We start from the raw sequence: 27688 nt of genomic DNA, 5'->3' as shown, positions 1-27688 counted from the left end.
TGTTGCTCTTCCTGCTGCCCCCCTTGCACCCCCGATGGCGGCTTGTCGCTGTAGCCCTTGGGGTCCCTCGAGTTTCGGCAACTGCTCGTCTTGCTGGGGACTGGTCGACTGTACTGTAACAAAACGATGTGTTAACCTCGGTACCCTGCCACGTGTCTGTACACGTTCCACATGGCAGTGCAGAGGGGGCCTTCTAGCTGTTAATGCCTTTCTAGTTATTTTATCAAAAGGAAGGAAAAAAAAAAAAAAAAAAGGAAAACTGTAAATGTAGCAAGCTGTGTTTGCAAATGCTTATTTTCTCCTGTCTCCTCTGAGACTGGTTATGTCACTTTGTCACTGTTTGAAATGGATGCTAGGCTCTTTTTAAGGGAGGGTTGCTACACTTGGTGTTAAATGCCTCACTGACTTCTCTCTTCTTTTTTTGTTTTTAAGTTTCCAATACAGGTAATAGTTGAATGACTTCTTTTTTTTTTTTTTTTTTTTTTTTTTTTTTTTTAAGATAGTGTTCATCTCAGTGGCATGGAGTGGGTGGCTGGAGGGCAGCATTTCAATGAGTAGTTTACAGTTTCACTTTCTGCAGACACTTGAACATAGGACCGATGTATCTGTGACAAGCACATCCCCTTGGTGGGAAGCCCCGAGGAGCGGAGGGGACATGCAGAGTGTGCTCGGGTCAGCCCCGGGGTCCCTGCGCTGTCCCCCTGTGGCTCGCTCTCTAGCCATCAGCTCTGCATGGGGCTGGCTCGTGCCGGTGGTACCCCCCCCCAGGAGGGTCCCCCGAGCCTCCCTGGTGCAGCCCCACTCCCCCTCCTCCTCTCCCAGCCTGTCCCGGTCCCGTTGGGGTTGGAAGCCTTTGGATCTGTGGCTCAGAAACCCCCAGTAAGCCACGCGGCCAGGGTTGGCCCTCTGCTCGCTTGCCAGGAGCAAAAGGGGTGATGGTTCGATGTGCTGGCCCTTCTCAAACCCTGTGTGTCCCAACCTCAGCCTTCTGTTTCCCAAAACTAGAAAGTGTGTGCAACCTTCTTCAGCTGCATTTATCGTAGAGACAAACTTAAAATGACTCATCACAGACCATGTATCACTTGGGAGGAAAATCTTGTTAATATGGCCCACTGTACATGATCCATCTTCTGTCGATAGTACATAATCTTTGACTCATGTGCTAGGATCATCATCACATATAAAAGGAAAAGAGAAAAATGTAAAATACTTGAATGAGAGCTTGTATTATAACATTAATATTATTCAGAGTATCTGCTTTCTAGGCTGATGTGATTCATTATTCTAGTAATGCTTTAGTCCTTTGTAATTTGTGGTAATTATGCTTTTTCCTTTTTAATACAAAAAAAATGTATAAAAATAAAAACTTCAAAAGACAGTGCAGCCTGGGTTTTCTGTTCTGCTGACTTGACCTCCCCAAGGGGACATGAACGGGTTGGGCTCATCCCTGTGCGGTCGCAGGGGCTGAAGGAGGGTGGGAGAAGAGCTGGTTCCTCAGGTGGAGCTTCCTCGGAGGACACGGCCTAGCAATGGTGACGTGTCATTTTTGTCCCAGGCCCCCAGATAGGATCGATCAGTTGTGTAGGTACTTACGGACACGCATAAAGGTATGGATGCTACGCTCTTTTGGGCCCTTTCTTACAGGGTTTCACTAGTGTCCACGCAACTCGGGACAGCCGGGACTCTTCTTCCCTTGGAAAGTCTCTTTCTGCAGTTGTGCAGACGCTTCACACACGTTGTGCGCTTCACAACAACTTCACGTTGTGCAGTTCTGGTTTGTGACCCCTCTTGGCGTGTGGGGAGCAAGATGGAGCTCAGCAGGAGGAAGTGATGGACCAGGGCTTCTGCCATGTAGCACATCAGCCCCCAGCTCTCCTGTCCCACGATGGGGAAACTGGCTTCACGTTTGCAGCTGTTAGTTTGTGGAGTGGCGATGTAGGCCGTGACGGCCCTTGGTCAGACCAGGATGAAGAAAAACTTGGGGGAAGTCAGGCCTCTGTTGCATGTTTCCAAAACTCTGGCCCCGCTGACTTTCCATGGGGTTGCATCTCGTATCCCAGGTGTTCAAAGTCTCAGAAAAGTAGTGGGTTTAATCCTATTACATGTAGTTACAGTGATCTTGCTGGTATTTCTGCAGAACGCTGCTCAAAGAGTGAAAACTGAAGCGCAAAAACCTTAATAACTCCCCAAAGCCATGTGGCCCAGAACATATCTGGCTTAAGTGCAGGCAGCTAGAACAAGGAACAGTGCAGGTAATTAAGAAAAAACCCACTAAACGTGGTTTTAAAATAGCTTTCTAGAGCAGTTCTTTTTTTTTCTCCCTTGGGTAGAAAATAGTGGCAGCAAAAGTGCGGTCATTTCAAGTCGCATGTTTTAAGTTCAGCTTCAGGTTTTCTTACGTGTGAACAGTAACTTGTTTCCCAATTAAAATACTATTTGGCATAAATCATTGTCTCTTGCTCTGCTAGTCACGGGGCTCTGCGGCACCCTGCAGGCTGCGGGGTTGGTTCACTCTGCCCTGGGTGCCTCAGGGATGCTCTCTGAGAGCGGCGTGAGGCTGAGGAGGACCCTGTGTCTCTGGTAGGCTTTGGTCTGTTTGAACACTGTGTCTGTGCCATGCAGATAATCCAACACTCCCAGGACTCCATAGCACTGGTTGAACCTGGAAACCAGAGAATAAACATCACTGGAAGTTACTGCGGTTACCTTGCTCTGGTATTTCCATCTCCTTTCAGAGCCCTAATGAGCCGTCCACAGGATTCCTGCTACGGTGCTGGGCCCCTTGCAGCCGCATCGGCTGTTTCTGCAGGAGGCAAACTGGTGGGAGCAGCGTGCCTGGATCTAGGGCGCACCTGGGGAATGGGAACAGCTCCTCCGGTGCTGTGTAGGTATCCCTGAACAACCTGCCGAACCTCTGCCCTCTCCAGTATAGGAGGTGGCTGGGAATCTCTGCCAGGAAGGGTTAATTGGGATTGATTGGGCAAGGTGTTACCTGAAAACGTTACTAATGCCAGTGTATTGGAGAGGGACAGAGAGAAAAGCTCCCTGCGGATTTATTTCAGCTGTGTGACTTGCCCTTGCTCTGTCTTCTTCTAGCCCACGTGCTGTGTCCTGAACTTCTAGGCAGAGCCTTGCAGAGAGCAGGCTCTGACCCTGTGCTTGTGCTGGGGAAGTCCAGGAATACCCGATACTGCAGGCACCGTGTGCTTTCTGCGTGCTTTCCTCCTCCATCATCTTTGGAAACTCGAAACGCCCAGCCCCACTTCGGTGTTGGTGCTTTGGAGAAAGTTTCTGCGTCAGCTGGTGGAGGAGGGGGGGTGTCAGTGAGGTGCCTGGCAGTTGCGTGGGCAGTGGGCTCTGTCCTCTGAAACCCCGACGGCTGTTTTAACTGCTTTGAGAACCAGCATTCAGCCTGCTGTCGGGCTTCTCCGCTCGTGTGCGAGTTACTGAAACGCTCTCGAGCCTCAGGAAGGGCGGGAGGGAGTGGGGAGCTGAGCGGTGCCCAGACGTACTTGAGGTGGTGGAAGTCGTGGAACTCTGGCGACGGTAGGAAGGGCAGGTGGTAGCCGCAGTGCGAAATGCTTGTTGTTACGAGAGCAAGGGAGAACCATGCTGCGATTGAAACGATATGGGACCCCATCAGCATCGGGCCAGTCATGACGGGCAGCGTGTTGGAGAGCTAGAAATGAGAGGCAAAGTCAGCCTCATTAATGGGTCCACAACAAGCAGCCTCTCCTCTAGAAGCTGAATTCTTTCACCTGGGTGATGCATCATAGCATCGTATTAGTTTTGTACAAACAGCATAAAGGGCAGATCCGTCCGCAAACACCTTGCTAAAATTACATAATCATCAAAGAAATAATTACAAAAATTACTAAAATTACGTAATCGTCAAAGGAATAATTACAACTACGGCAAAACATTGTCACAGCCCAAGCTCCCTACACTTGTAGTAGGAGTCAGATGTGAGATCAAACCAGGGGTGTGAGAGCAGCATGATTCCAGTAAATCACCCTGGAGTCAGAAGTAGGAATTTCAGTTTCACCTTGGAGTAATGCAGAAGCTGCTCTTGGGAAACCCGGCTGTAAAAGGGCATGGCCCGTGGACATGTGCAGTCAAAGGCAGCGATGTGATGATCCCGCCTGCATCACTTCATTGTGTCCTACTGGTGGCACAAACAGCTGTCGCTGCCCAGAGCAAGCTGACAGCACCAGCTAGGCTCAGTTGGACTTACATAAAAAGTTATCCTGCTGCCCAAAGACTGTCAGTTAGGGACACTCACAGAGCTGGTGTGGCAGCCCAGGACTATTGTTAACAGGAGAAAGTGCCTATAAGTGGAATCTTCTGAAGGTGGGATGTGTTTTCGTGAGAAATCTCAGCTGAAGCAGTGCTGGGAGATGCTCCTGAAAACACTGATCCCAGCTGCGAGCATGAAAATCGTAACAGAATTCTGAGTCCATGCAGTAACCTGGACTGTGTAAGTGTCACATCTGGTGTGGAAAGCACCGTCTGTGCTACTAGCCCTCTCTGTGCTCAAGGAATCGCCATGCAGTTGGTTCCTTATCTGTTGGAGGCACTTGCATCTGGGCTCTTAAAGCTAGTGGAGTGCAGTATGAACAGGTACTGTGACGCTTCTACAGCCAGGCTTCTTGGCAAAGCAGCTTAGCTTCCTCTGCCTAAGAAAGAAGCGTCCAAGAAACATTTACTTTTCTTCTCTTACGACTCCTCCTCATCCCACGGTAATCACACTCCGTGCAGAAACTGGGAGGTGACCACATGAGAACCCACTTACTATGTGTTCTACTGGGTGAGCATAAATGGAGACCACACCGATGGGGGCTGTCCACTCGTGGTGCTTCTTGTGAATGTGCTTATACAGGACCGGGAGGTGAACGAGCCTAAGCAGAGAAACCAGAGAAAGGCAAGTTTTGAGCTCCGCAAGAAAGGAACACAGAGTAACATAACACAGAATTTCTGCTGGGGACTTGCTCATGTCTCCTCTTTAACTTAAAGATTTCAGAGCAGCTGGGAATAAGAGCGCAGGACTCCTGGCTTCCCTCGCTCTCTCTTTAGTATTGATCCCTCTTACAACTGATGTGTCCACTGGCTGATGTTAAACTTAAATCCAGATAAATTCCATACATCAAAATCCCTGAATGACTCATTTGCTCAGACCTGGGAGAGTACTGCTTAGGGGAAGACTCGCTTTATATTCTCACTGTTTTGACTTTTCCCACTGGCAACTATTAGAGTCAGAATTTTATGTTCTGTGGGTGCTTTGTAAGAAATTTTATAATATATAAATTATATATATATATAATATATAAATTTATATAAATAATAAAAATGTAAAACCTTTTTACAGGGTTTTTTTTTTTTGAGTGCATTTGTCCAGAAGGGAAACCTACATACTTCTGAGATTGCTGTGCTTGCTTCTGCACAGCCTTTTGCAGGTTTTTTTTCTTCCTTGCTTTAGTTTTTTCCTCTAATGTTGGTGTCAGTGCTTAGAACGCCTGCGGTGTCAGCTGCCAGGCCCCGTTTCATAGGTGCTGTACAAGTGAATGTGAGATCAGTCACTGACCTCTTGAGCTTTTTTCTTTCAGGACAGTCAGTCTTGTTCATCTCTTTTCAAAGAATGCTGGGCCACAGCTTTTGTGTAAAGCTACCTGGGTTTTTTCTTCCTTTGCTTCTAAGCTGCTCCACCTTCGTAATTTTACCCATTTTTGCCTACTGTAGTTACTGACAGCACCAAAGCCTCATGTTGTAAAGGTGGAGTTCAGGACCTGGAAGTCTTCCCTTATAAATACAAGACTGGTGGAACAGCGGGGACTGGGACCATTGCTGTTGCAGGAGAAGGGTATAAGCTTAAAGGCATGGAGGAAAACCACGGAGTCCTGTTCCTGTGCTCCACTCACCTGTGTGTATAATAGAAGAGAACTTCCTCTATTAAGGTAAAGATGCCTAGCTCCATAAGAAACCAGTGGAAGGTGGGTAATTCCTTGTTGAAGGTGCTGCCCCACCACTTCATGACGTAGAACATGGGCACAAGCATGGGCAAGGAGATAAAGAACTGATTACACAGCGCTGTGTAGATGGCTTGGCGCAATTTCTTTGTGTCCACCTGCAAAAGAGAAGTCAGGACGTGAGGCTAAGTCAGAAGCAATGCAGCCTTGAGTTGGACGGATAAAAAGCTTTCAGATTTGTAGGCAGTTTCCATATTAGTTTTGGGATCAACTTTTTAACAAGCAGCCCAGCCAGATCTGATCAGTAGCCTAATTACAAGAACCGCCTTCCTCTCCGCCATGGATATACAGGACTCAGCTTGACTTCCCTTGAACCCTACCTGGTTGCAAGACAAAAGCCTAACAGGTTCTTCTCCCTGCTCCTAGCCTAAGGAGACTGCAGGAAGCGTTTAGCCAGCAGAAGAGGCAGAGTGGGAAATACTTACAGGATCATTCTTGCCCAGCTGAATGCGATAGCGAGTAATGAAAGCTGGCTTTCCTGTTACATCAGCCACCATAAGGATTCCATTGAAGCACCAGAAAGCAAGGCAAGGCACCAACGCAGCCCCTGTGGCGTGGGGAAAAGGCAGAGATACGTGAATGAATGGAGAGCTATGGCTAAATCAGAAACAAAATATGGTGGCATAGTATCCAGAGGATCTTGCTGGGACCCAGGTGTGCCAGGTGTGTATCCTCTGCCCTGAGATGCTTTAAAATGGAATATGGGCAAGTTCTGACATCCAGGTAAGACCTTGGGAATGGGGAAGAGGTTAGAGTAGACAAATGTCTCCTAGGTTGAAATGTGCCACAACTGAGGCTAAGAAAGGGCTTTTCTGGATGGCTGGGGCATCTCTTGTCATGGGTGGTTTTTTGTAAATACAAGTAGGATATGGTTGAGTTGGTCCCTGGGACCTTGCAAAGTCTCTACCAGGCTGTTCGCCAGCTGTTAATCACAGACAGAGAAGAGTTTTATAGGTGCTATGGCAAGAGTAAAATTCGCTATTTTAACTTTAATTTTCAGTAATGGGTTCTACTCATTCAGCTCTCACTGAGCCAAGTGTTTTCACAGGAAAGCCATTTCAGCTTTTCAAAGGCAGCTCAGGTGTCCCACATCAGCTGGGGCTGGCTTTGAAGCCTACACGTGCTTTTTCTGTGGGAGGGTGAGTGAGTTTGGGAAGGCTTGTCCATGTCCCACTATTAGATGTAATACACGGATTGTTCCTCCTACAGCACAGAGTTGTTAAAACTCACCAAGGAAGAAGATTGTCCGCTCCTTTCCCTCACACAGGTAGTAGAACTTCAGCCATGTTGTCTGCCAGAAATGGCCTAAAGTGTCCCAGATATTCTGTGCATACCTGTGGGAATAAGTGTTCTTGGTTGCCCATCTTTTCATCATCCACTTTTTCCTCTCTCCATCCACAGAAAAGTGTTCGAACAATGGGGCTTGAGGAAAAAATCTTACCCAGAAACAGAGTTCGCCAAGACGGTGAATATGAGCAAGCCCGTACCAAGGACACGGGCAGTGATCTTCACAGCATCCCTGAGCTTCTCCTCCTGTGAGCAAGCAACAAGGGTAAGTACGTCCTGCTGTGTCCTGCACTAGCGGTTTTTGTATTTAAAATGTTGTTTTTTGTTTGTTGTTTCAGAGACTCTCGAAAGAAGGTAACAAAGCTGTTATGGGCTGTTGAGTGTAGCTGAGGGGAGGGAGCACACCCACATCCCTCTGCCGTGCTTACAGAGACCCCAAGTGTCACTGACATGGAATTTCTCTGGAATAACCAAAGGGAGAGAAAGGACCACTGATTTCGCCCCCTTTGGTTTTGTTTGGCATGCTTCTTGCTGCCTGGAGGATTATAACATAAGGAGCTTCTGGATAACTCGCAGCAGTAGCAAAGGAAGACCTGGGGGTAAGGAATGGTGATCCACCTTAACACCTCCCTCGCTCCGTATTTTTTCCCTCCCAGTATGCTTTCCCCCTGCAGCGGCCAAACTGTTGTGCTTCAGATGATCTGGTTAACAGCTCCAGTTAATCCAGAACCACTCCTCTCAACTTTCCTCTTTGCTTTGAAGACCGATGCTGAAGTCAGGCTCACGTGCCCAGAAGCTTGCCTTTTTCCCCCCAAGTGTAACAGAGGTTTAATACACGATGTTACCTTTCCTTGCATAAGTCGCTTTGCTGTGCCTTTAGGCCATCACAGGTACAACTCAGCTCTAGTACAACTAGTGCAACTTGGCTAGTAGGTGCCAGCTGTATAGGACAACTGCACATTAACAAGGACGTTAAATGCTTCTAAAATATTTTTTAAAAATGTATAATAACATGGTAGCCACTGTTAGAAAACCGCAACAGCTGCTCTTAATGAAAAGTGTAAAGTTCTCTAAACCCCTGCTCTCAGTGACAGAAATGTCACCTACTGAAGAAATACTCTTGGGCAGCTGTGATGTTAGCATTACTCTTTTATCACGGTACGGATTTGAACTATACAAAGCAACTGCAAGACAGTCAGAAAACTACCAGCGAGATGTTTTGATTCCAGGAATTAGTATATTCAAAAAGCAGTATTCAATATATTTGAGCATTTAAATATTCAAACTCAAGTTTTTTAGCAGATATATGACCAATGTATAATTAACTATCAGTCTTTTAGAGTAGCCCAAGTTGGAACTGGTTCTGGAGTTCCACAGTCTTAGTTTGGGTTTTCTTGGGTGAATATGTATTATATTTATCTGCAGGACAACTGTTTTAGAAATATCAACGCAATTCTAAAATAATACAGTGTAATAACTGGCTAGCGTCTTGTTCATTACTCTGTCCTTCCTGTTTTTTAACTGTGGTGTTGTGCTTCACAAACAGACTGGAGTAAAAATAGCATGATTCATAGTTGCTGTCCTGCTTGCCTCCTGTCAGAGAGGACAAACAAGAGAGACGGCTCACTAATAAATGTTGAATGCAGGTGTGTTTAAGGTAATGCAATATAGAGGAATCCTCTCTATACAGCTTTTAGCGCTAAAAGCTTTAAGATTCTGTAGCAGCTACAGAACATTAAGCATCTCCCAGGACTTGTCAGCAATATTTATCTGTCCCAGGACAGAACTTTGCTCATTAGCACTGAAACTTTCCTTGTTAAATGAAACAACCGTTTCCTCCTATCATCTTTTTTTTTTTTTTTTTAAATCAATTTAGCAACTGGGAAGGAAGTAATTTAAAGGACTCTTGCCCTACAGCTTGATGTTTGTGAACCCTATAAGTTTATATTAGAAGTAATGTGATCTGTTGCCACCATTATCACTGGGTGTACTGAACTACAAATGCAAGGCTGGCAAAAAAAAAAATGAAATCCCTTCCAGCTTCAGATAGCGCACGCTGGGCTCTGGGCTGCAGAGTTGCTCTCTTAGCAGTTTCGTTCTTCCAATTGCATCCACGTTATGCCTCATGTATGCTGACATGAGATAAGACTTTCTCACTCTTTAGACCCTGAAACACCATCTACATATTCTTTAGAAAAAAGGTTACAAAAGCTACAAAAAGCTTAGAGCTTTTTAGCAGAATCACGTAAGTCTTTCCTACCCTTGGGTTGAAGAACATACCAAAGAAAAACTCTGTTGTCTTACAAGTGTAAGACTTTTTAGTTAGACTAAATAGTATTGCAGATTCTTTAGCATCTTCCAGCTGAAGAACTCGGAGAGTTTCAAAACCTAGTAACTCCTAATATTCATCAGACACTGTGTATGTCCTGCTTTGAGACAGGACAGAGGGTAGCTAAAGCTTAACCATTTTAAAAGCCCTTTGGCTAGAAACTGTCTTGTTTTGAGGCTGTGTTTTTATTGCATGTGATGAAATGATTATGTGAATGAATCCCACACAGTGTCATTACGTGAGCTGTGGAAGCAGAAAGTTTACATAGAAAATAAAAAATCTTGTTGATCAAGTCCAAGTGCTAACACCCTGTTCCTCTTCATGCCAACAGCTCCGGCACAGTAGTTTCCAAACCCTGATCTGTGGATTGCTTGAGATCTTGCCCTTGAAGGGCTTGGACAAGCTGGCAATTTCCTTAAGTGCAGAACAGGGTTGCTGCCTGCAAGGTAAAGAAACTGGGGCACATCTGCTGGGAAACATACTGTCTAGCAGGACCACTTTGAAGGACTGGGTCCGGTTAGGTGGCGCAGCTTCTGGTTACAGGGGAGTGTTGTGGTCTCTTGCCACGCAAGCAAAGAACACAGGCCCTTCACCGCGTGGTGCCGCAGCTGCAGTCCACTGGAAGGGAAAAATGCTGGGAAAATGTTGCTGTAGTCATAAGAGATGAGCTCCTAGTCGTGCTAAAGTGATCAGAGGGTGGATGTATCTGTCACTTCTTTTAGAAGACGATTTGACACATCCAGCCTTCCAAAGCACCTGCAAAATGCTTTGTTTAAAAGATGACTATAAGCCTTTACCTGCTTCTGCTGCTCAGCCATGGTGGAATATCCAGAGCCTCTTTTCATCTGAAATAAGAAGTGATCTAAGTAAATGAACCTTGTACGGCTGGAGTGTGGAAGAACACACTGCTGACTCCAACAAATCCCCTCAACTTCAAGTTCGGTTGCAAAACTGTAAAATATTTACTCTCTGTGCTCTGTCCTGTCCTGCTCCCTCCTTCGTGTTGGCCATCAAGCAACGCTGAGCTTTTGAGAAGAAAAAACTCCCGTATTTCCTGGTGAGTTAGTATTTTCCTGGGAGACTAACAGGGATGCAAGAGTAACAAAGAAAAACAGGAGAAAAGGCAAACCCAAAGCTTTTGATTGTGGCACTGTTGTGTTGTGGCACAGCTGCCTCCCTTGATCTGGCCCAGGAATACACTGCACTCAGTAGGAACTCCAGCACTTCACAGACTGCAAGGAAAGGAGGATATGGGACATGTTCTTCCGTTAATGACAACATGCTGTTAAACTAACAAGGATGAAAACAAAAATCTGACTACATCCAAGTGAGGTTGTGCCATGAAGAGTTAACACAGTAGAGCCCCAGGAAACCTCCCCTCACATGGCAGAGGAACAGCTCAAGAACACGGTTAAGTGAGAAAATCATCTTTGCTGCAGTTCTGCTATGGTCAATTTGAGTGTTTGAAGTCCTAAATGGACAGGTGGCCATCTCATAATAATTCTCCCTGCATTTGGCTCTGGCTTGACCATTTGTTGCTGGGTTTGGTAATAAATAAAAAAAATATACAAAATTAACCCAAGGTTTAAGTAGTTGCTGGAGCTTCACCGCTGTTGGCTATGGAAAGATCTCTATTTCAGGACACGCTGTCCTAAGGATTACTGTGTTGCTCTTTTTATATTGCTGCACTCTTACCATAAATAATAATTAGCAAAAGCTAACAAAACATTCCTTAAGGTTTTCTTGGTTTCATCCCATCTTTAAGAACAAACACGTGAATTACAGTATGAAGGCCAGATTACTGTGGATTGCAGAATGTAATCCATTTTGCTTTTCATACTTAGGAGACTATTCAAGCAGAGGCAAACCACGTTACCTACGGTAACAAAGGAAAGCAGAAACAAGGTAAAGGCACCTGTCCAAGGTACAAAGAAAAAAAGAGCTGGAAAACTATAAATTAGAAAGATGATATTCTATTACCTTTCCGATGGAGCAAGCCTCTTAGGAGTAGTCCTCTTGCAGTGTTTCGTTTCAGAAAGGAGGAATACACTGCCAAAAAAGAATTCCCCGTATTAACCAGGAGGTTATACTTTGAAAAGCTTGAAATGATAGCTTTCTGGGTACGTTCTTACAAATGCAACTCTGTTTATTTACAGCTGTTACCAGCTCTGTTTCCCTAAGTTGCATGTTAGTATGCAGGTCAAGGGGCACGAGACAGAAAAATTGGACACCACCTTCCTGCTTGGGCTCCTGCTTACTCCTGGACAGAAAAGGACAAGGCCAAGTCCATCAAACTACATACATTAGTGGAAGAAACTGATGTGAAACAGTTCGGAGAAGGAAAAAAAAAAAAAGGCAAAAAGTGATTTGAAACTTGAAACCATGAGCCTGAACTCCCAACGCCCTATTTTAACACTAGTGTTGTATGTACTCCTATGGGAAATGCTAACTTTTGGTATCAGCCTAAAAAGAAAAAAAAAAAAAATCAAGTTAACTTTGTCTCCCTTGGCCAAAGAAAGTAAGAGTGAGAGGTGCCCTAAGTTGCTATTGCTTAAAATAAGAATGTGTTAAGGAAGTCACAGTGTTCTCAGACTTCTCGTCTTTCCCCAGATCTAGAGCTCCTTGCTATTAGACTTTGTGAGCTGCTAAAGCCAGTCTATGCAATCTTCTGTATGTTGATTTTTTTTTCTCTGATATATCAAGTTTTTCCAACCACAACCTTATTGAAAAAATATAGTTGGATTCCAACATATCTGATGAAGAATACCTATAAGTAGCAACCACAAATAACCTGCTGGCCTGGGTAGAACAGCATAAATAACTTGCCACAGGACGATCTGACCTCATCTTAATTTCCAGTGATGCATTTTTATGTTACATAACATGCAATACAGTCCCATCTTGTCACACGGGTCCTCTCAGTGCAGGTATGCCCACTGTCTCCGAGAAAACACTGCTAATGTTTGAAATATGTCAGGCTTGAATAATCCATTCTTTTTTGAGGCTTTGCTCCATTCCAGCTTCCTTAGCCGGTTGTTTGGAGTCTTGTACAGTTGAGTTTTGAGTATCTGCATGGAAGGAGATGCCACAGCTTCTCTAGGAAATCTGTTCAAGTATTCGACTACTTAATTTCTGCCCCCTCCCCTAGTATCTAATCGGATTTTCCCTTGCTGTAACTCGTATCCCTTGCCCCTTTGCTGTGCACCTCCCCTCTCTGTCTTCTCTACAACCGCCCAGTCGGGAGCTGAAACAGCAATATGAAATTATTCTGCTGGGACAGCACAGTAAATAGTGTTGGCCATAGTCTTCTGTGGTTAAAGAGATTATTTTCTTCTCTGATGACCCTGTGGCAGACAATGTTAGATCTTTGAGAGAGAAGGCATAATAGGGTTATCTCAGCTGCTTGCCGGAAGGCTGATGCTCTGGAATGGTTCCTCCATACAGCAGTGCTGAGTCAAACCCTGCTGAGTCTTTGTATGCAAAGAGCTAGAGCAGAGCACAGCAGAAAGTGTGGCTCTGAGTTTTTAGGAAGAGAAAGAGCCACTGCTTCACTGAGTCCCATATTCTTTGAGTTTAGGAAAGAGTTAAAATTATAATAATTTTAGTAGTACTCCTTTTAAAATAATCAAATTATGATAGAAGTCTCGCTTGGGCAAAGAAACAGTACTGCCATATCTGCTTACCCTCACTCTCCCTAAAATCTCAGTGTACTACCTTTATTAAGTCACATTTACAAGATAAACTTTTACATTATTTACATTAAAAAAATAATTCTACATTAAAAAAATGAAAAAAAAAAAATTTGATGGATTAAGCTTTCCCCAGCATCTCATGACCTACTCTTTTTTTGTTGGATAATGCCTCTTCTGACTCAGAATACACCAAATACATTAAAAAAGCATTCGCGTAACCACGGCTGTTTCGGCAAACAAGAAAGCCATTCAACTGCTTGGCACTGATCTCATGTTGGCACGTTATACAGCCCCGAATCAACCAGCGAAGATCTCAGCTGTCTGCAGCTATTTCCAAATATGAACTAGAACTGGTGCTGTTTAAAAAAAAAAAAAAAAGGTTCCTTTTCGGTTATTTCAAAGTAGTTAACACAAAATTGATCCAAACCAAATTTGTAACCCTAAAGTGAAAGCAATTGGTTTTCCAGTCAGTCTCTTGACATTTAAGGGGAAACATACACTAGTCAATAAATAATTCTAATACATTTTATTTATTATTATTTCCATGTACTTCATAATTTGTCCAACAACTGTTCATTAAGTCACAGATCTGTTTCCACTGAATTTTCCACTTCAGGTATCGGAAGAAGCTAGTTTGTCTAAGTCATGTTTTAAAATGCTCAACACAGTCTAAAAGGAAAGAACTACCGTATTTTCTACATTTGTTTTAAAAATTATGTTATTATTTATATCCCATCTCTGCTGTCCCCTTACATTTCGGTTTCCAGACAGCCCCAAACCACAGAAGTGCTTCCCCTTGTGTTGTACCCAGGGTTCTATTGCATTGCTTCCTGCTTCTGACACCAGCCCCGTAGCCCTGCTGCTGGCAGGTGCAGCGGAGGAACAGGGTACATCTGCTGTGATGGACGTGCTGCCCACCACAGTTTCTTGGTATTCCTTTTTCTCTCCTGCTTGGATCTTCTGTAGTAGACCTCACTTCACTAGAATCAACAGTTACAGTGGAGAGATAGTGGGAAACAACCGCGCCTGAGAGAAAAAAGGCTATGATTATCCATGAAAGTATAGAAAGGAAAACATAAGAGCTTACCTGGTCACCCAAAAAGTTGCTTATCAGCCACACTGTGTGGACAGACACAGGATTAGATGTTGTGCTTGGTGGATGTCCTACTGTGCCAAGCACTACCTGCATCTGAAGGCAACCACAGTGCCTAGGAAAGCTTACAACCATACTTTACACAGACACATGCCATTGCCTTTTAATGATTCCCTCAAAGTTTCTATCGTATCTTTTCAAGCTAGTATACCCCTGAACTCTGGCTGCACATTCTTTGCTCACCTCCTGCTGATGGTAGTCTAGGAGAAGTCCTTTGTGTCTATTCAGAGCCCAGAGTTCAACTCCTCACCTTTCACTACTGCTGTGGAAACTTTATGACGGTTTAGGCAAATGTGACAGGGGTGTGTTTCCAAGCAGGAGCTGGCTGTCCCCTCCCAGACGAGTCATGTGAAGCCAGTGCCATGTCACTGTTAGTACTGGCAGTGTTCCCTGTGCATATGTGCATGCTGTCACTCAGTTCGGGGTTTGGAATACATCTCTGCAGGTAAGAGTTTTTCATCAAGAGTCAATGGCTGTATCTGAGAATAAAAAAGCCACCTACACCTTAAAGGTAAGTAGTTTTTATAATGCACTAACTCACGTTTTGAACACAGAATCGCTAATGCCAGTGCAACTCAATGGGTTAAAGGTCTATCTGTTAAAAGCAATAAGGGTTACTATGAGATTCGGCAAAAGACCCCAGCAGTCCAGTTTTCATTGTGTTGTACTAACTCTATGAAGTACACCAACACTATGTTGCTACATAGTGTTCTCAGCCAGTTACAGGTATTGATTCCAACTGTAAGGCAAGATACAAATAGGTTAGAATGTGCTTGGGCTTAGTTGTCTTCAAATATGTTTACAGACCATAACGTCTGTAATTATGGCATTGCAGAGAGGGAGATGCAATGTGCAGCAGCATTGGTCTTTATTATGCAAATGTGGCCCCAATCTGTTACTTACCTAATGTACAGTGCCCTATTATGAGCTAAGCCCTGAGAACTGAGGATGTTACTTGCCATAACCTTCCAAATTTATATTTCCACCCAAGGAAGAACAAGGAATATGACCTCTGCCTCACAGCTACCCTTGCATGGCCATTCACAGGTAAAGCAACACATGCTCTTTGGTAAGCAACATCTCAAGCCAGCAGCAGCTAGAGCCGCAGAGCGATCTGCGAGCATGAATAATGGTGCTGCCTCGTTGTCTGAGCCTGGTTTCTTGTACCTACTACTACATCTGTATTTTAATCAATTAACTTTTTTTTCAGGAGAGTATTCCCAGAACTCCTGTCCCACCCTCATGGTGTTTGTCCTCTTAGTGTGGTAAACATTTGCTGTTCCTTCATTTCAGATTTAAGACTGTGTTACTGTTTTCATTGACACTTTCTCTTGACTAATCCCAGCTATTCCTTGGTGGGGAAAAAGTCTGTAATTCTTAGCTGTTGCTACTAATTGTTATTTATCATAGCCAGCACACTCACCTAGGAGGAATGCAATTCCTTCAAACTATTTACTCACGTGCAGAGGAGGAAGAGGAAATTGGCATTTCAAGAGAGGAGTGCCATATGAATGTTGTCCTGAGTCGATATTGATTTGGATTTGAGCTTGCACTGGGAGGACTATCCATCCAATAGCCAAAAGTAGGTGATAAGCCAGTGAATTTCACAAACCTCAGTGTTTCTTTTTAACCGTTGTTCAATCCCGACACGGGTTATCTCTGAAATATTTACACCCAATAGGAACAGACAGCTCAGCATATTAGTCATAAGGATGGAAGTGTAATTTACCTTCTGGTGCAAGTTTGTGTCTAGCGCAGGTTGGCAGTCATCTAAAAGTTGCTTCTGTCTGTTAGCTAGCCTGCGCCCTGCACTGGCATCTTCATCACAAACACTCCGATGTTAGTGTTGTCTTTGCTGAGGCATGCACGAAGTCTGATGTCTTCTCAGCAGAAAGACTTTTTGATCAGACACTTCATAAAATAACTTCTCTTTGTTCACTCGCCACAGTTTTTGTAATAGTCACTGTTTGTTTCGCTGTTTGAAAAAAACATTAGGAGAAAAACTACGAATTATTTTTCAGGATTGTACAAACCCACACTGATAGCTCCTCTAATGCTGAAGAGGAATCTGAACTTTATCGTTAATTCCCTGCGTTCTGAACTATATTTCTAACCATCTGCCAGGGCACACATGCCACCACCCAGTACTGTGGTGGTTTTTGGTAAGCATCTGTGGAGCAATGGAAGGGTTAGGAAAATGTCAACTACAGCCTTGCTGTTATGGTTTAAACGTGTTCAGCCAGCAACAGCTGCATCTTTTAACTCTCAATTCACGTTTTAACATTTCCATAAGTAAGTTTTCTACCATTTGCAGTGCTGTTACTAAGTTCTAAAGGAAATGCACAATGATTTCAACATGGCACGATCCAGGACATGCAGCTCAAGCTGACCAAGGTGAAATTGTTGAGTTTAAAGCCCTTTATTCCACCTCAGGATGCAGTAAGTCTACAAGACAAACTGTTTTTTCACTGTGGTCTTAACAGAACCGCATGGAGGGTTTGAGGACTTTTCAAGGTCCTGCTTTTGAGTGTTGGACCTGGAAGCAAGTTTGGTAACTAACTTCCAAATACAAGAACTATGGGACTTTTCATAAAGAGTGGGGTGCCTTTCCCAGCTATTTTTCATCTTTATTAGCCGTGATCAAAATTAGTCATGATTGAAAAAAAAAATTCTGTTCGCCTTGAGCAACATTTCCAGCTCTCACCACCAATGCTCGTAAACATCCCTGAAGAGCATTTTTTTTTAAACTACATGCAAACCGTTAAAACACTGTAAGTGCAGTTTATCACAAGTGATTATTTCCTCCAATACACTTTTTATTAGAGTAGCAAGGCACACATATTTTGGTTTCCTGAGAAGATTAATCCTCCATTTTTCCCTTGGATTTAACATATCTTCAAGCACTGGGTTTGTAAGAAAGAAAAATGGTTGTATTTTATTCTGAACCCTTTAGGAAAAAAAATAATAAATCTAACCTTATATTTACAGAGTGCTGTAATCCAGCCTGCTGTATTTACTTGCTAACAACGCTTTCTTGCACAAAATCCCAAACTCAAGTGACCACGGGAAGAAAGGCGATTACTTTTTGCCAGTCTAGCATATTGCATAATACATAAATTACACAACACAAGAGACTGCAGAGCTAAGGCAAAATGGTAACTATCTATCATCTACGAAGATAAACTTTGAATCCAAATAATGTTCAATAATGGGATGTCATAAGATGCTGACAGCACCAAGGTCACTTGATAGAGAGCAGTACTTGGAATAACCTCTTTTCTAAAAGTTACACTTCTGTTGAGGTATGAACATTAAACCTGAGACACTGAACTATGTCTGAACTGTAAAAGGTACCAAGATTTGTTTTTCCAAATACTTTTTATCAAAATGGTAGGCAAGTAGTTAGGATTCAGTGGGAGGAAATACTCCCAAATGGTGGGCAGAAAACAATTCTGCAGCAGCACTAGAACTGCAGGATTTTGTAACAGATGCAACCCCGTCCAGAAGGCTGGCAATCTAACAGAAAGGAAATACTATCTATGCTTAATGATCAGTAGACAAACTTCCAAATAAATTGCATATCTGCTGTCAGCATCAACCAGCAAAGCAAGCATTGGCAGCCACCTTACACAAGAAGTTACATTACGCTGCTTTTCTGGATACAAACTTCTGTTGCTGATGTAATTTAAATAGCATTTCTGGGAGAAGCCAGCCTAGAAGTCTGCAGACATAGTAGATATATTAAGAGTTACTTCTGAACTTCTGCAGGAAGAAGGAGAATTTCCTCAACTGAAGAGTCTTGCTACAGACGACAACCTGTGAGCAACACGTGCCAGGACAGCAGCGGTTTGTGCTCTTGGCCTCAAAAAACAGCCCCTCGTCCTGCCCCGCTGGGCCGCACAGCCCAGGCCTGTGAGTCTGCGGGGGACCATGGCGCACGGCAGCCCGGGCCTGAGCGGGCTCTGCAGCGACCCGAGGGCTCTGCTGTGCCCCACTCGCCTCCCGTGAGGGAGGGCCGCCATTTCTTTTAGGGATGCTCAGCCGGGGCCTGGCGCAGCCCCTGCCCCAAGGGACCTGGCGCTGGGGCGGCTCCCCACGCCGCCATGCTGGAACCCCACCCGAGGCCCGGTGGGTGCCTCCGGCCACCCAGCCTCGAGGCTCCCGGTCCCTCTGGGAGAGGAGGGCACCAACTCCCTTATCCCTCACCCCCGCCCGCGGACTTTGGACTCGCCCGCCGCGCCCAGAGCACGGAGCCCGGGCGAGCCCATAAGCCCGCGCTGGGGGTGGGGAAAGACGAGCCACGACGAGGCCAAGGCCTTCGCGCAGGCGCGCTGCGGGCCGCCCCACCGCGCGGCGCTCCAACTCCCCCGCCCGCTCCCTTTCCCCTCCCCTCCGCGGGAGCGCGCGCAGCCGCGGGCCAGGCGCGCGCAGCAACGTACCCCACCGCGCGCCCCGCCGGCTTCTCCCCATCTCTCGCGAGAGCTGAAGCGGCAACCCGGAAGTCTTGCCCCTGGCGGGGGCCGCATCGCGCCTGCGCGGAGGCGAGAGGCCCGGCCCCGGCTTCCGGGCAGGTAGCGTGGGGGCAGGGACGGCGATGGGGAGCGCCGGAGCAGACGAGTCGCGGGGGGGACTGAAGGCTAGAGCGGCCGGGCGGCCCGGCTCCCGCGGCGCGAGCGGCGGGGCCTGGCGGCGCGCAGGCAGGTGCGGGCGGGACGGCCCCGGGTGCTGCGCGGGAGCCCGCGGCGGCGGGGACGGGGGGGGGGGCGGGGGGGCCTCTGGCTTCCCGTCCGGGATGAGCCACGTCCGGCCAGGCCCCGGCCCCGGCGGGGCGGACGGCGGCGGGGAGTCTGCGGGGGGCAGTGCGGCGCGCGGGCCCGGGGCCCTGAAGCAGCGAGGCCCTGCCGGCGGGCTGAGGGGGGGGAGGGGCGGCGGTGGGCTGCGGCCCTCCGGCCGGCACAGGCAGCCCCAGGTAGCCGGTCGCGCAGGGCCCGGCCGGTGCGTGCGGCGCTTGAGCCCCGGCTGCGGGCCCGGGAGCGGTTTGCCCGCGGTGCGGCGGGAGCGGTAAACAAGCGGTGAGGTACCGTGGGTGCTGCGCCGCCGGGGCTGCTGTCAGTGTGGGCTGAAATGCATCACCCGAGCGTTTCCTGAGTTACCTCAGAGAGGCTCACGCCTGTAAATGCAGCCTGTGAAGCATTCTGTTACTGTTTTTTAAAACTATCGCAATAGTTCCATATTAAGTGCGAGGATTCCCTGCTTGTACATCTTATGCCCAAAGTTTCAGAGCTTATGCCTGGAGAAGAGGAAAGATAGGGAGAATGACTCTTTTCATAAATAACTGGACTATTAATTGCACATCCCCTCTTGCAACCCAAAAAGATGCTCTAGATTTTCTTCTCATCCAGCATGTTTGCAGGAAGTGATAAAAACAAGAAAGAACTCGATGTGAACTTTAAACGGCCTAGTTGAAGGTGAAAATGGAAGTGGGACGTGACTCTCAACAGAGCGTTCATTCTTATACGTCAGTCTTTCTTTGTATAAAGTATTATTTATTTGTTTAATGCAGCACATTGGTAAGATCGCATAGCTTGCAGTTCTGCGCTGTCATCTGAATTCAACATCAGCTGTCATCACTCTGGTCCCTGCAAGATGCCAGCAGCCCTTGCAGAGAACAGCCAGGTTATCTGTGAAGTATGGGCAAACAATCTGGAAGAAGAGATGAGGAAAATTCGAGAGATTGTTCTAAGTTACAGCTACATTGCAATGGTAAATATCTTATACTTGACCTAATTGCCTTAGTCAAGGGATTTTATTGGGTAGAGGAGTAAGCTGATGCTTGAGTGAGAAATTACTTTCCGCATCCCCAGTCAAACTGATCTGGAAGTTAAGTGGTGAAAAAATAGAAAGCTGTTCAGTAGAATCTTTCCAGAATTTAATACAAGTATGTTGAGTATGGATCGAATGAAGGATGGGGAAGAGAGGGACCACCTTAAAAACCTGAATTAATTTAACATTTAGCTACTCATAATGTATGAGTTTGTGCAACAGGAAAATGAAACTGATTAGATGTGCAGTTGGGTTTAAATTTTTAGTTTTCCATCAGTGTATTTGTCCTTTGAATGTCTTTCTCCGTTTGGTTACGGAAGATGCCATGGTCCTGCAGGACAAAAGGCCTGCAAATGACAACTAGTCAGCTAGGCTGCCTCCTTTTTAGTGAGGTCAGATGTTGATTCTTAGAGAAGGAAAGTACTCTGGTTGTAGGTATGACAGTGTGTTCAGAAAGCTTTGTTTAAGAAGACCAGAATCTCCCCCAAGTGGGAGGAATCTCTTCCTGCTCATAGAAGTCTGCATTTGCTAGGCAGGAGCCAGTTAGTTACAGAAATAACTGGTTTTTGTTAGGATACTGTAAGTTACGCCAAGTCTGCTTAGGAACACTAAACTTTAAAGTATGAAAAGTCCTTAATAAAATTGTGCCATAAAAACACGTGCCCCTGTAGAGCGTGGGGTATTTCAGTGTAAAATGCAGTTGTGTAAGTGAGTATGATTTTTTTTTTTGTTACCATATATCAATGGGAAATGATCTTTCTTGCTTCTCTTTCTTCAGTCTCACTGAAAGTGTGCTTATGATCAGTTTTAGTGGCTGTGCTGTAAGTGTGGACGCAAAGGTCTTGGGCAAGGGAGAATTTTTTTCAGATACACAGCACTGCATCCTTCATGGAAGTTATGTGACCTAATCAGAGTAAAAATAGTATGGAAGTTTGGGTTTTAGCAAAGATAGCACACTATCGCTAGCCAAGTAAAATGTTTTTCATCTAATAGATAGTTGCTGTGTTGTTAAGGTCTGTTTTGATTGGCAGTGGTTTTCGTTAATGTAGGCGTTGGCTGTTCCTCAAAAATGGTGAAGGTTATCACTATCTCTGGACTATTGAATGAAGATGGTCAGAGTGCTAAATTTAACTGGTATTTAGAATGTGAAAGAACACTGATTAAATAAATAAATAAAGTCCACTTTAGTAGATTTAGGGAAAATGAGTTAGTCCTTTGAGAGAGAGATGTTTAGTTTGTACAGTAGTGCGTACCGGATGACTTTGTAACAGTTTTGTTTTGGACTAAAACAAAACTGCAAGAAGGGATACCTGTAATAAATGAATGCAAGTTAACAAATTGTGTAGGTTTTTTTAGTATCTGACTTGTAGCGGTTTAAAAGTTGCATGAATAGGGAAAACGAGAGGAAAGAAAAAAGTGATTTTTACAGAGCAATTCACAGAATGAAGTGCCAAGACCTGCAAGTGTGGAACTGAATAGGCTTCTGATAAAGTAAGTGGTGAAATAAGATTTTTCCCTTCTCTCCTAGGACACAGAGTTTCCTGGAGTTGTTGTAAGGCCAATTGGTGAATTCCGCAGTTCCATAGACTATCAATACCAGCTTCTTCGGTGTAACGTCGATCTTCTGAAAATTATCCAGCTGGGCCTGACTTTCACAAATGAGAAAGGAGAATATCCTTCTGGCATCAACACCTGGCAGTTCAACTTTAAATTCAACCTTACGTGAGTCTTTTGAATAATCACCTATTCCTTGTGAAGTGATGCTTTCCTTTGGCAGATGCAGGTGTCCATATGTTGGTTCTGAGTGATAAAAATTTAGACTCTAACACAGATTATGTGGGAACCTCTTTTGGCATGACAGGAATTTGCAGTGTTTCTGGAAGTCTATGCTAAAATCCTGTCCTTAATACTCTTTCTTTCATAAATAGCCTATCCCCAGTAATTTTATGTGCCTTAATTTTTTTTTTCTGGAACAATCGTCAGAAACTTTATGTTTTATATATAAAAATCCATCTCTTTCTGCTAAAAATAAATGGATGTACTGTTTTCAGCAAAAAGGAAAATGCCTGTTCACAGATCCATGCTAAAATATAAACTGTGTAATTGTCACACCTGTTCAGGAGAATGAATCTTGTTAAATGGAGTGTGGCAGTTCCTGTTTCCTCCATGCTGTAACACCCTGGGTTACTGTTGAAACAGGTATTATCCCTTCCCCTGTAATTGTAAAGAGAACTCGGCATAATTACCACTACAGCTGCCTGGAAATAAAGAGAGGGTTTATCTGGCAAAACCACACATTTATAGGAAATCCATCTCTATTCTTATGGGACTTTATTGGAAAACGTTACAAAAATATATAGCTAGTATGTGCAGGTCATACAGTTCTTGAACCCAAAAGCTGCAATATTTACTCCCACAAGTTTGTAAGCCTCTTGAAAGTACCAAAGTCAGAGTGAAGTGGTCATAAATTTTGCTGTGTTATGTTCTTCCCACTCCCACCTCGCCTCTCAAATGAAACAAACTACAGAAATCAGGTTCCTGCTCAGCTCTCCACCAAGCATATCATCACTCATCCCTGTCCTTCCATAGTCAAGTATTATGCAATTTTGTTTACTCCCAGCGATGGAACTGGAGGAGATGATGATATGGTGGTGTGTGCTGTGAAGTGAGAAAGAAAAATGTAGACAGGAATGATGCTTGGTGCTTTGGAGTTGTATGTCTTCTTGTCTGGGAGAGCTCTCCTTTTCTTTGTGCTCTCATCTGTGGTGCTTCCATTCATGTTGCAGAAGTGACGTTTTTCAAAACATCATTCGGTTATATGGAGGTGGGATCTTTGGAATTTGCACTACCAACAGAATTACTAACTAGCTATGATTGCAGAATAGCTTGTGTTGGATGTAGGAGGCTGCAGTAGTGGTATTAAAATTTGAATTTTCTAGAGAGAGAAATGTGGAACCCAGAGATAGCCTATTGGTCTCCAATTTTTGAAATACAGTGTGGGGAGAATTTTTCTGAAATGAGCCTTGACTTGGTAGCATAGCACCTTGAGTGCAAAAGCTGTTTTTCTCCTTCAGGGAGGACATGTACTCTCAGGATTCCATAGACCTCCTTGCCAGCTCTGGGCTGCAGTTCCAGAAGCATGAAGAAGAAGGGATTGATACCCTACACTTTGCAGAATTGCTTATGACATCTGGGGTCGTCCTTAGTGACAGTGTGAAGTGGCTGTCCTTCCACAGGTAGGTCTGAGATGGTCACTGATGCTGTGAAATGAGAAGTCTTTCTGACTGAAATACTATACTTTTGTCCATGGAGACTGACACATTTGAAGGAGAAGAATTAGCAGCTCTGCAGTTCTTAAAATAAGTTTAAAGATACGAAGGCCAAGTTTAAGAAGTAAGGACACTGGGCACTTCATTTTCTACTAACTAATTGGCTACACGATCCAAGATATCATGATCCAAGATCACTGTGGTCTCAATTTTGTGTGTGCGTTGCTGGCAAGTCCTTTTGCTGTTACAAGTCTTCCTCTCTGGCGGGAGTTACTAAGTTGAAATATGATTTCTACACTTAGTAACTTGTGTGCGTTGTGAAATAAGGTTTTTGTTCCGTCCTTAAAATGTTGGTGTTTACGTAGAGGAAGAACTTAGTTGTCCGTCTTGTAGCCTCTGGTCCTTGGTAACAGCAGGTAAAAGGACTTGAAGGAGGTGCTCACAACAGATACTTACAAGGTGTCCTGCTTTTCTGTATTGCCTATAGCTACAGAAACTTGCAGTCTTGGGAAGAAAAGTATGTTCTTCCCAAAGGCTTAGCTGTTCTGTAAGAGGTTAGTGGAGGCACCCAGAGAACATTCAAAAGTCCAACATTGACACAGGTGATCAGGATGAATTCTGGTTCTAATCCAGAGAAGTTTTACAAACATCAGAAAATGTTTTGAAAGCTACAACATGTAAAACTCTTGTGAAAAATGAGATATTGGTACCGACTGAGTACAGGTGTTGCCTGCTTATCTGGTTTCTGTATGTTTTTGGTTTTCAGTGGTTATGACTTTGGCTACATGGTCAAATTGTTGACAGATTCCAGGTTACCTGAAGAGGAACATGAATTTTTCCATATTTTGAACCTTTTCTTCCCATCTATCTATGATGTAAAGTACTTAATGAAGAGCTGCAAAAACCTCAAGGTACTTCTGTCTCCCCAGCAAGCAAATGATGGGTGGGCATCAACACTGTAAATGTACAGTAGCCAAGTGACAGAACTGCTGCATGTATCAAGTCTTAATTAAGAACTGGAACGTGTATATAAGCCAGTAGTCACACATAAAGCATGTATGACTAAGTCTGTATTTAATAGATACTGCCTCCCCAGTTTTAGACTTATCAATATGTGTATTATATAGGCGACATTACCATAACCTTCCGTTTGTGCATCAGTAATTTCAGAGGCCAATTATAATTCAGCATGCTTATCTTCGCTATGCAAGGTGGAGTTCTTACATGAACTACTACATGACTTGATTAACTGGTTGACATGCAGAGGGTTGAAAGTCATTTATCTACTGCATCACAGCCTTGTTCAAGGCAGGGGAGGGAAAGGTCCAGCATTTGTAACCTATGAATGTACCCACAGTCATCTCTAGTATCTGCAGCAGGAAAGCAAGGTACTAAACCTGAGAAGAGTATTTACACATTCTTGAACAGTATTTATTACTATGTTTAACTCACAGCTGGTGTGTGTGTGTACTGCTAGAATCTGCATGGATTCATCGTAGCCAGTGTTTGTCCTCACGTTTTGGGGAAGTGTGGCAATTCTGGTAAGAGATGAATCTTCCAAAATAAGATCTGTTCTGTTCCCATGGCAGGGTGGCCTTCAAGAAGTGGCAGATCAGTTGGATTTGCAGCGAATTGGACGACAACACCAGGCAGGATCGGACTCTCTTCTCACAGGAATGGCATTCTTCAGAATGAAAGAGGTACTGCGGTATTCTTTATGGTTCTTCTTTCTCCAGTTCCTATCCATAAATGTCAACACACAATGTGGGTGGGGTTTTTTTGTTTGTTTGTTTTGAGCCTTGTGACCCTCACACTTTGAACTGTCAATAATAGTTGTTGTTGATACTGGCACAGACTTCTGTTTACTCCTCTTCCATGTGCTCATTTTGATTTGTACACTGCATCTTAGAGGTGTCTGACTTCAAATGTGCTGTTTAATTGACGTTGGGTGCTTTCTGATGTAAAGACACAGTTAAAAAATACCTTTTTTTTTTTTTTTTAATCTGCAGTTGTTTTTTGAGGATACAATTGATGATGCAAAGTATTGTGGGCGGCTGTATGGTCTTGGCACAGGAGTGGCTCAGAAACAAAATGAAGATGTGGACTCAGCCCAAGAGAAAATGAGCATTTTGGCTATTATCAACAACATGCAGCCATGATAAGTGGTAACCCTCAGTAGAACATGGTTACCATATTGGCAGCTGCTGTCCTCAACCATTTTCCCCAATAGTGTCTCAAACACAAGGCATCTACAGTATACAGCCTGCAGAAGGCCTGCAGTTTTGCTGAAGAGCTGCATCTTCATTTGAAACCCAGAAGTTGACTGAATTCCTAATGCCAGCATTTGTGGTTTGCCATTTTTTTAATACCAAGGGCAAAAGACATAACCTACTGTGTATACCTCTGGTTTTTTTCCTTCTTTATACTGTACAGAATCCACAAGGAAGACTTAACAGTAGAATATTCAGTAGAGCTAAGGGTCTGGATATCCAGTGAGAATGGACACAGACATGCACAACAATTTGAAAATTGTGCTTTATACAGCTTATTTTAAAACTTCTGCATGTTGTGAGGGTGACTGCTTCACCTCATGTTTGCTTATTTTATCTTTGTGTAGTCTGAAACTTGCTCCCTTTGATCACTGCAGAGGTTTGGGAACGGATGACATTAAAAATGATCCTTGCAGCTAAAAATACTCAGAGATTTGCTTTAACAACAGTGGGAATGGATAATATTGGAGCTGATTTGATCAGTTCTCCATAGTTTCTAATCCTGTGTGGTACAGGTTTAACCCAAACTGAGCCTCAGCTTAGTTCTTATGGGTATTAAGAAACTGTTCTGGCTTAAGAGGCCTAAAACTTCACCTTTGATAGGGGGTTGGACCAATACTCTGACTTCGGTTTTCTTCAACTTAACCTACGAATTTTATTCTTCTTGCAACACAAGTAGTTCAGCAGATGGATAAGTATTTGTTCCTCTTCTTCCCCATACTCCTCCAGCCCCTGATTCTGCTATATGCTTAACAACAGCCAAAACAGCTGTTTCTCAATTATAAACATCTAAGAAGTTATTAGATGGAAGAACAACTTGGGATTCTGACTTTTTAAAAAATGAACTATTGTATAGTGTTTTTTTTCAACAGTTCTGTAATGACATTTCTTAAAAAAAACCCCAACAAACAAATGCAAACCAAAAAAACCAACCCAACCCCTTTTGGACATGGCAGACTTTAAATTTTAAGACTTTGTCTTGCATTTTAAACAAGCTTAAACAATCCATTATTAGAAGTTGAGGTTTAGAGCTGGTATTTAAAATGCTTGTAAATACGATTTGTTCTTAATTTTTGTAAAATAAATTTTTTTTTTAAACGAGGCCTTGTTTTGGATTTTCCATCAAGCATTAAAATTCCTGAAGTTCAGGCTTTGGAATCTGAATTTGAGCGATACACAACGAAAGATGCTCAAGTTCTTTTCTTCTTTTACCATTTATGATGTGCTACTGGGGTATTTCTTAGCAAAATCTGCTTTTCATAGAATCATTTAGGTTAGAAGTGTAGGGGGGCCTTTGGTTAAGCACTAGCTCCCCCTCCTGGTTTTCAAGTATTTTGTACAAACGTAGCAAGTGGCAACAGTTCACTACATTTAACACACCTCCAGAAGGATCTTTTAGTATAACCCATCTTTTCACCTACTGCTCTTAAATGTTTTTCTGAGGCTTTACTCAGCTTGGAGTGGGAAGTCTATCAGTATCAAGGCTGCATCTTGGCTAGAAGAATCTGGAACAGCTGTTAATCTAAAAAATCCATCCCTCCTACTTTTTTTCTTAAAACAATCTTTATTGTAAAAAGCAGTTTGTTCAACCGCGGATGTTACCAAAAGCAGGGACTTTTCTTGACCTGGAGAAATCCCTTATCTATTGCTAGTCAAGCTCGAAACCTTGCCCTCCTTTTTATGTTGTACAGGTGGCTTTGTAACACAGCTAAGTCGTAGCACACACTTGTTTTATCTAGTTTATGTAACACATTTAACAGACACTACCCCCCCCCCCCCAACAGGCTTATTTTCAATGCATTTGCTGTTAATTGACACAGATTTCTTACATCATTTAAATGC

At 44.0% G+C, this 27688-nt stretch overlaps 2 protein-coding genes across 6 annotated transcripts; one reads left to right on the top strand and one right to left on the bottom strand.

Moving 5' to 3' along the window:
- Positions 1-1076: 1076 nt before the first annotated feature.
- On the bottom strand, positions 1077-19009 carry FAXDC2 (fatty acid hydroxylase domain containing 2). Of its 3 annotated transcripts, none has more exons than XM_056349638.1 (11): positions 18924-19009; positions 14419-16459; positions 11620-11688; positions 10437-10484; positions 7465-7556; positions 7254-7357; positions 6449-6570; positions 5916-6121; positions 4793-4898; positions 3513-3679; positions 1077-2662 (listed from the first exon to the last, which is right to left on the bottom strand). In XM_056349638.1, exons 4-11 carry the CDS (start codon positions 10482-10484, stop codon positions 2509-2511), a joined length of 999 nt encoding a protein of 332 aa, XP_056205613.1. In that variant the 5' UTR covers positions 11620-11688; positions 14419-16459; positions 18924-19009; the 3' UTR covers positions 1077-2508. The 3 variants fall into 3 exon arrangements, with proteins under 3 accessions (XP_056205613.1, XP_056205614.1, XP_056205612.1); XM_056349639.1 differs by having other exon boundaries at positions 14668-16459; XM_056349637.1 differs by having other exon boundaries at positions 16214-16459.
- CNOT8 (CCR4-NOT transcription complex subunit 8) lies at positions 18947-26948 on the top strand. 3 transcript variants are annotated; one of them, XM_056349640.1, is made up of 7 exons: positions 18947-19055; positions 20048-20247; positions 21836-22029; positions 23382-23543; positions 24343-24487; positions 25166-25276; positions 25586-26948. In XM_056349640.1, the coding sequence occupies exons 2-7, from the start codon at positions 20131-20133 to the stop codon at positions 25733-25735; spliced, it is 879 nt and encodes a 292-aa protein (XP_056205615.1). In that variant the 5' UTR covers positions 18947-19055; positions 20048-20130; the 3' UTR covers positions 25736-26948. The 3 variants fall into 3 exon arrangements, with proteins under 3 accessions (XP_056205615.1, XP_056205616.1, XP_056205617.1); XM_056349641.1 differs by having other exon boundaries at positions 19048-19185; XM_056349642.1 differs by having other exon boundaries at positions 19049-19181.
- The last annotated feature ends 740 nt before the right edge of the window (positions 26949-27688 follow it).

The sequence above is a fragment of the Falco biarmicus genome, chromosome 8, assembly GCF_023638135.1.
Source record: "Falco biarmicus isolate bFalBia1 chromosome 8, bFalBia1.pri, whole genome shotgun sequence".
NCBI lineage: Eukaryota > Metazoa > Chordata > Aves > Falconiformes > Falconidae > Falco > Falco biarmicus.
Note: the sequence above shows the minus strand (reverse complement) of the source record. Positions and strands in the feature narration are given on the sequence as shown.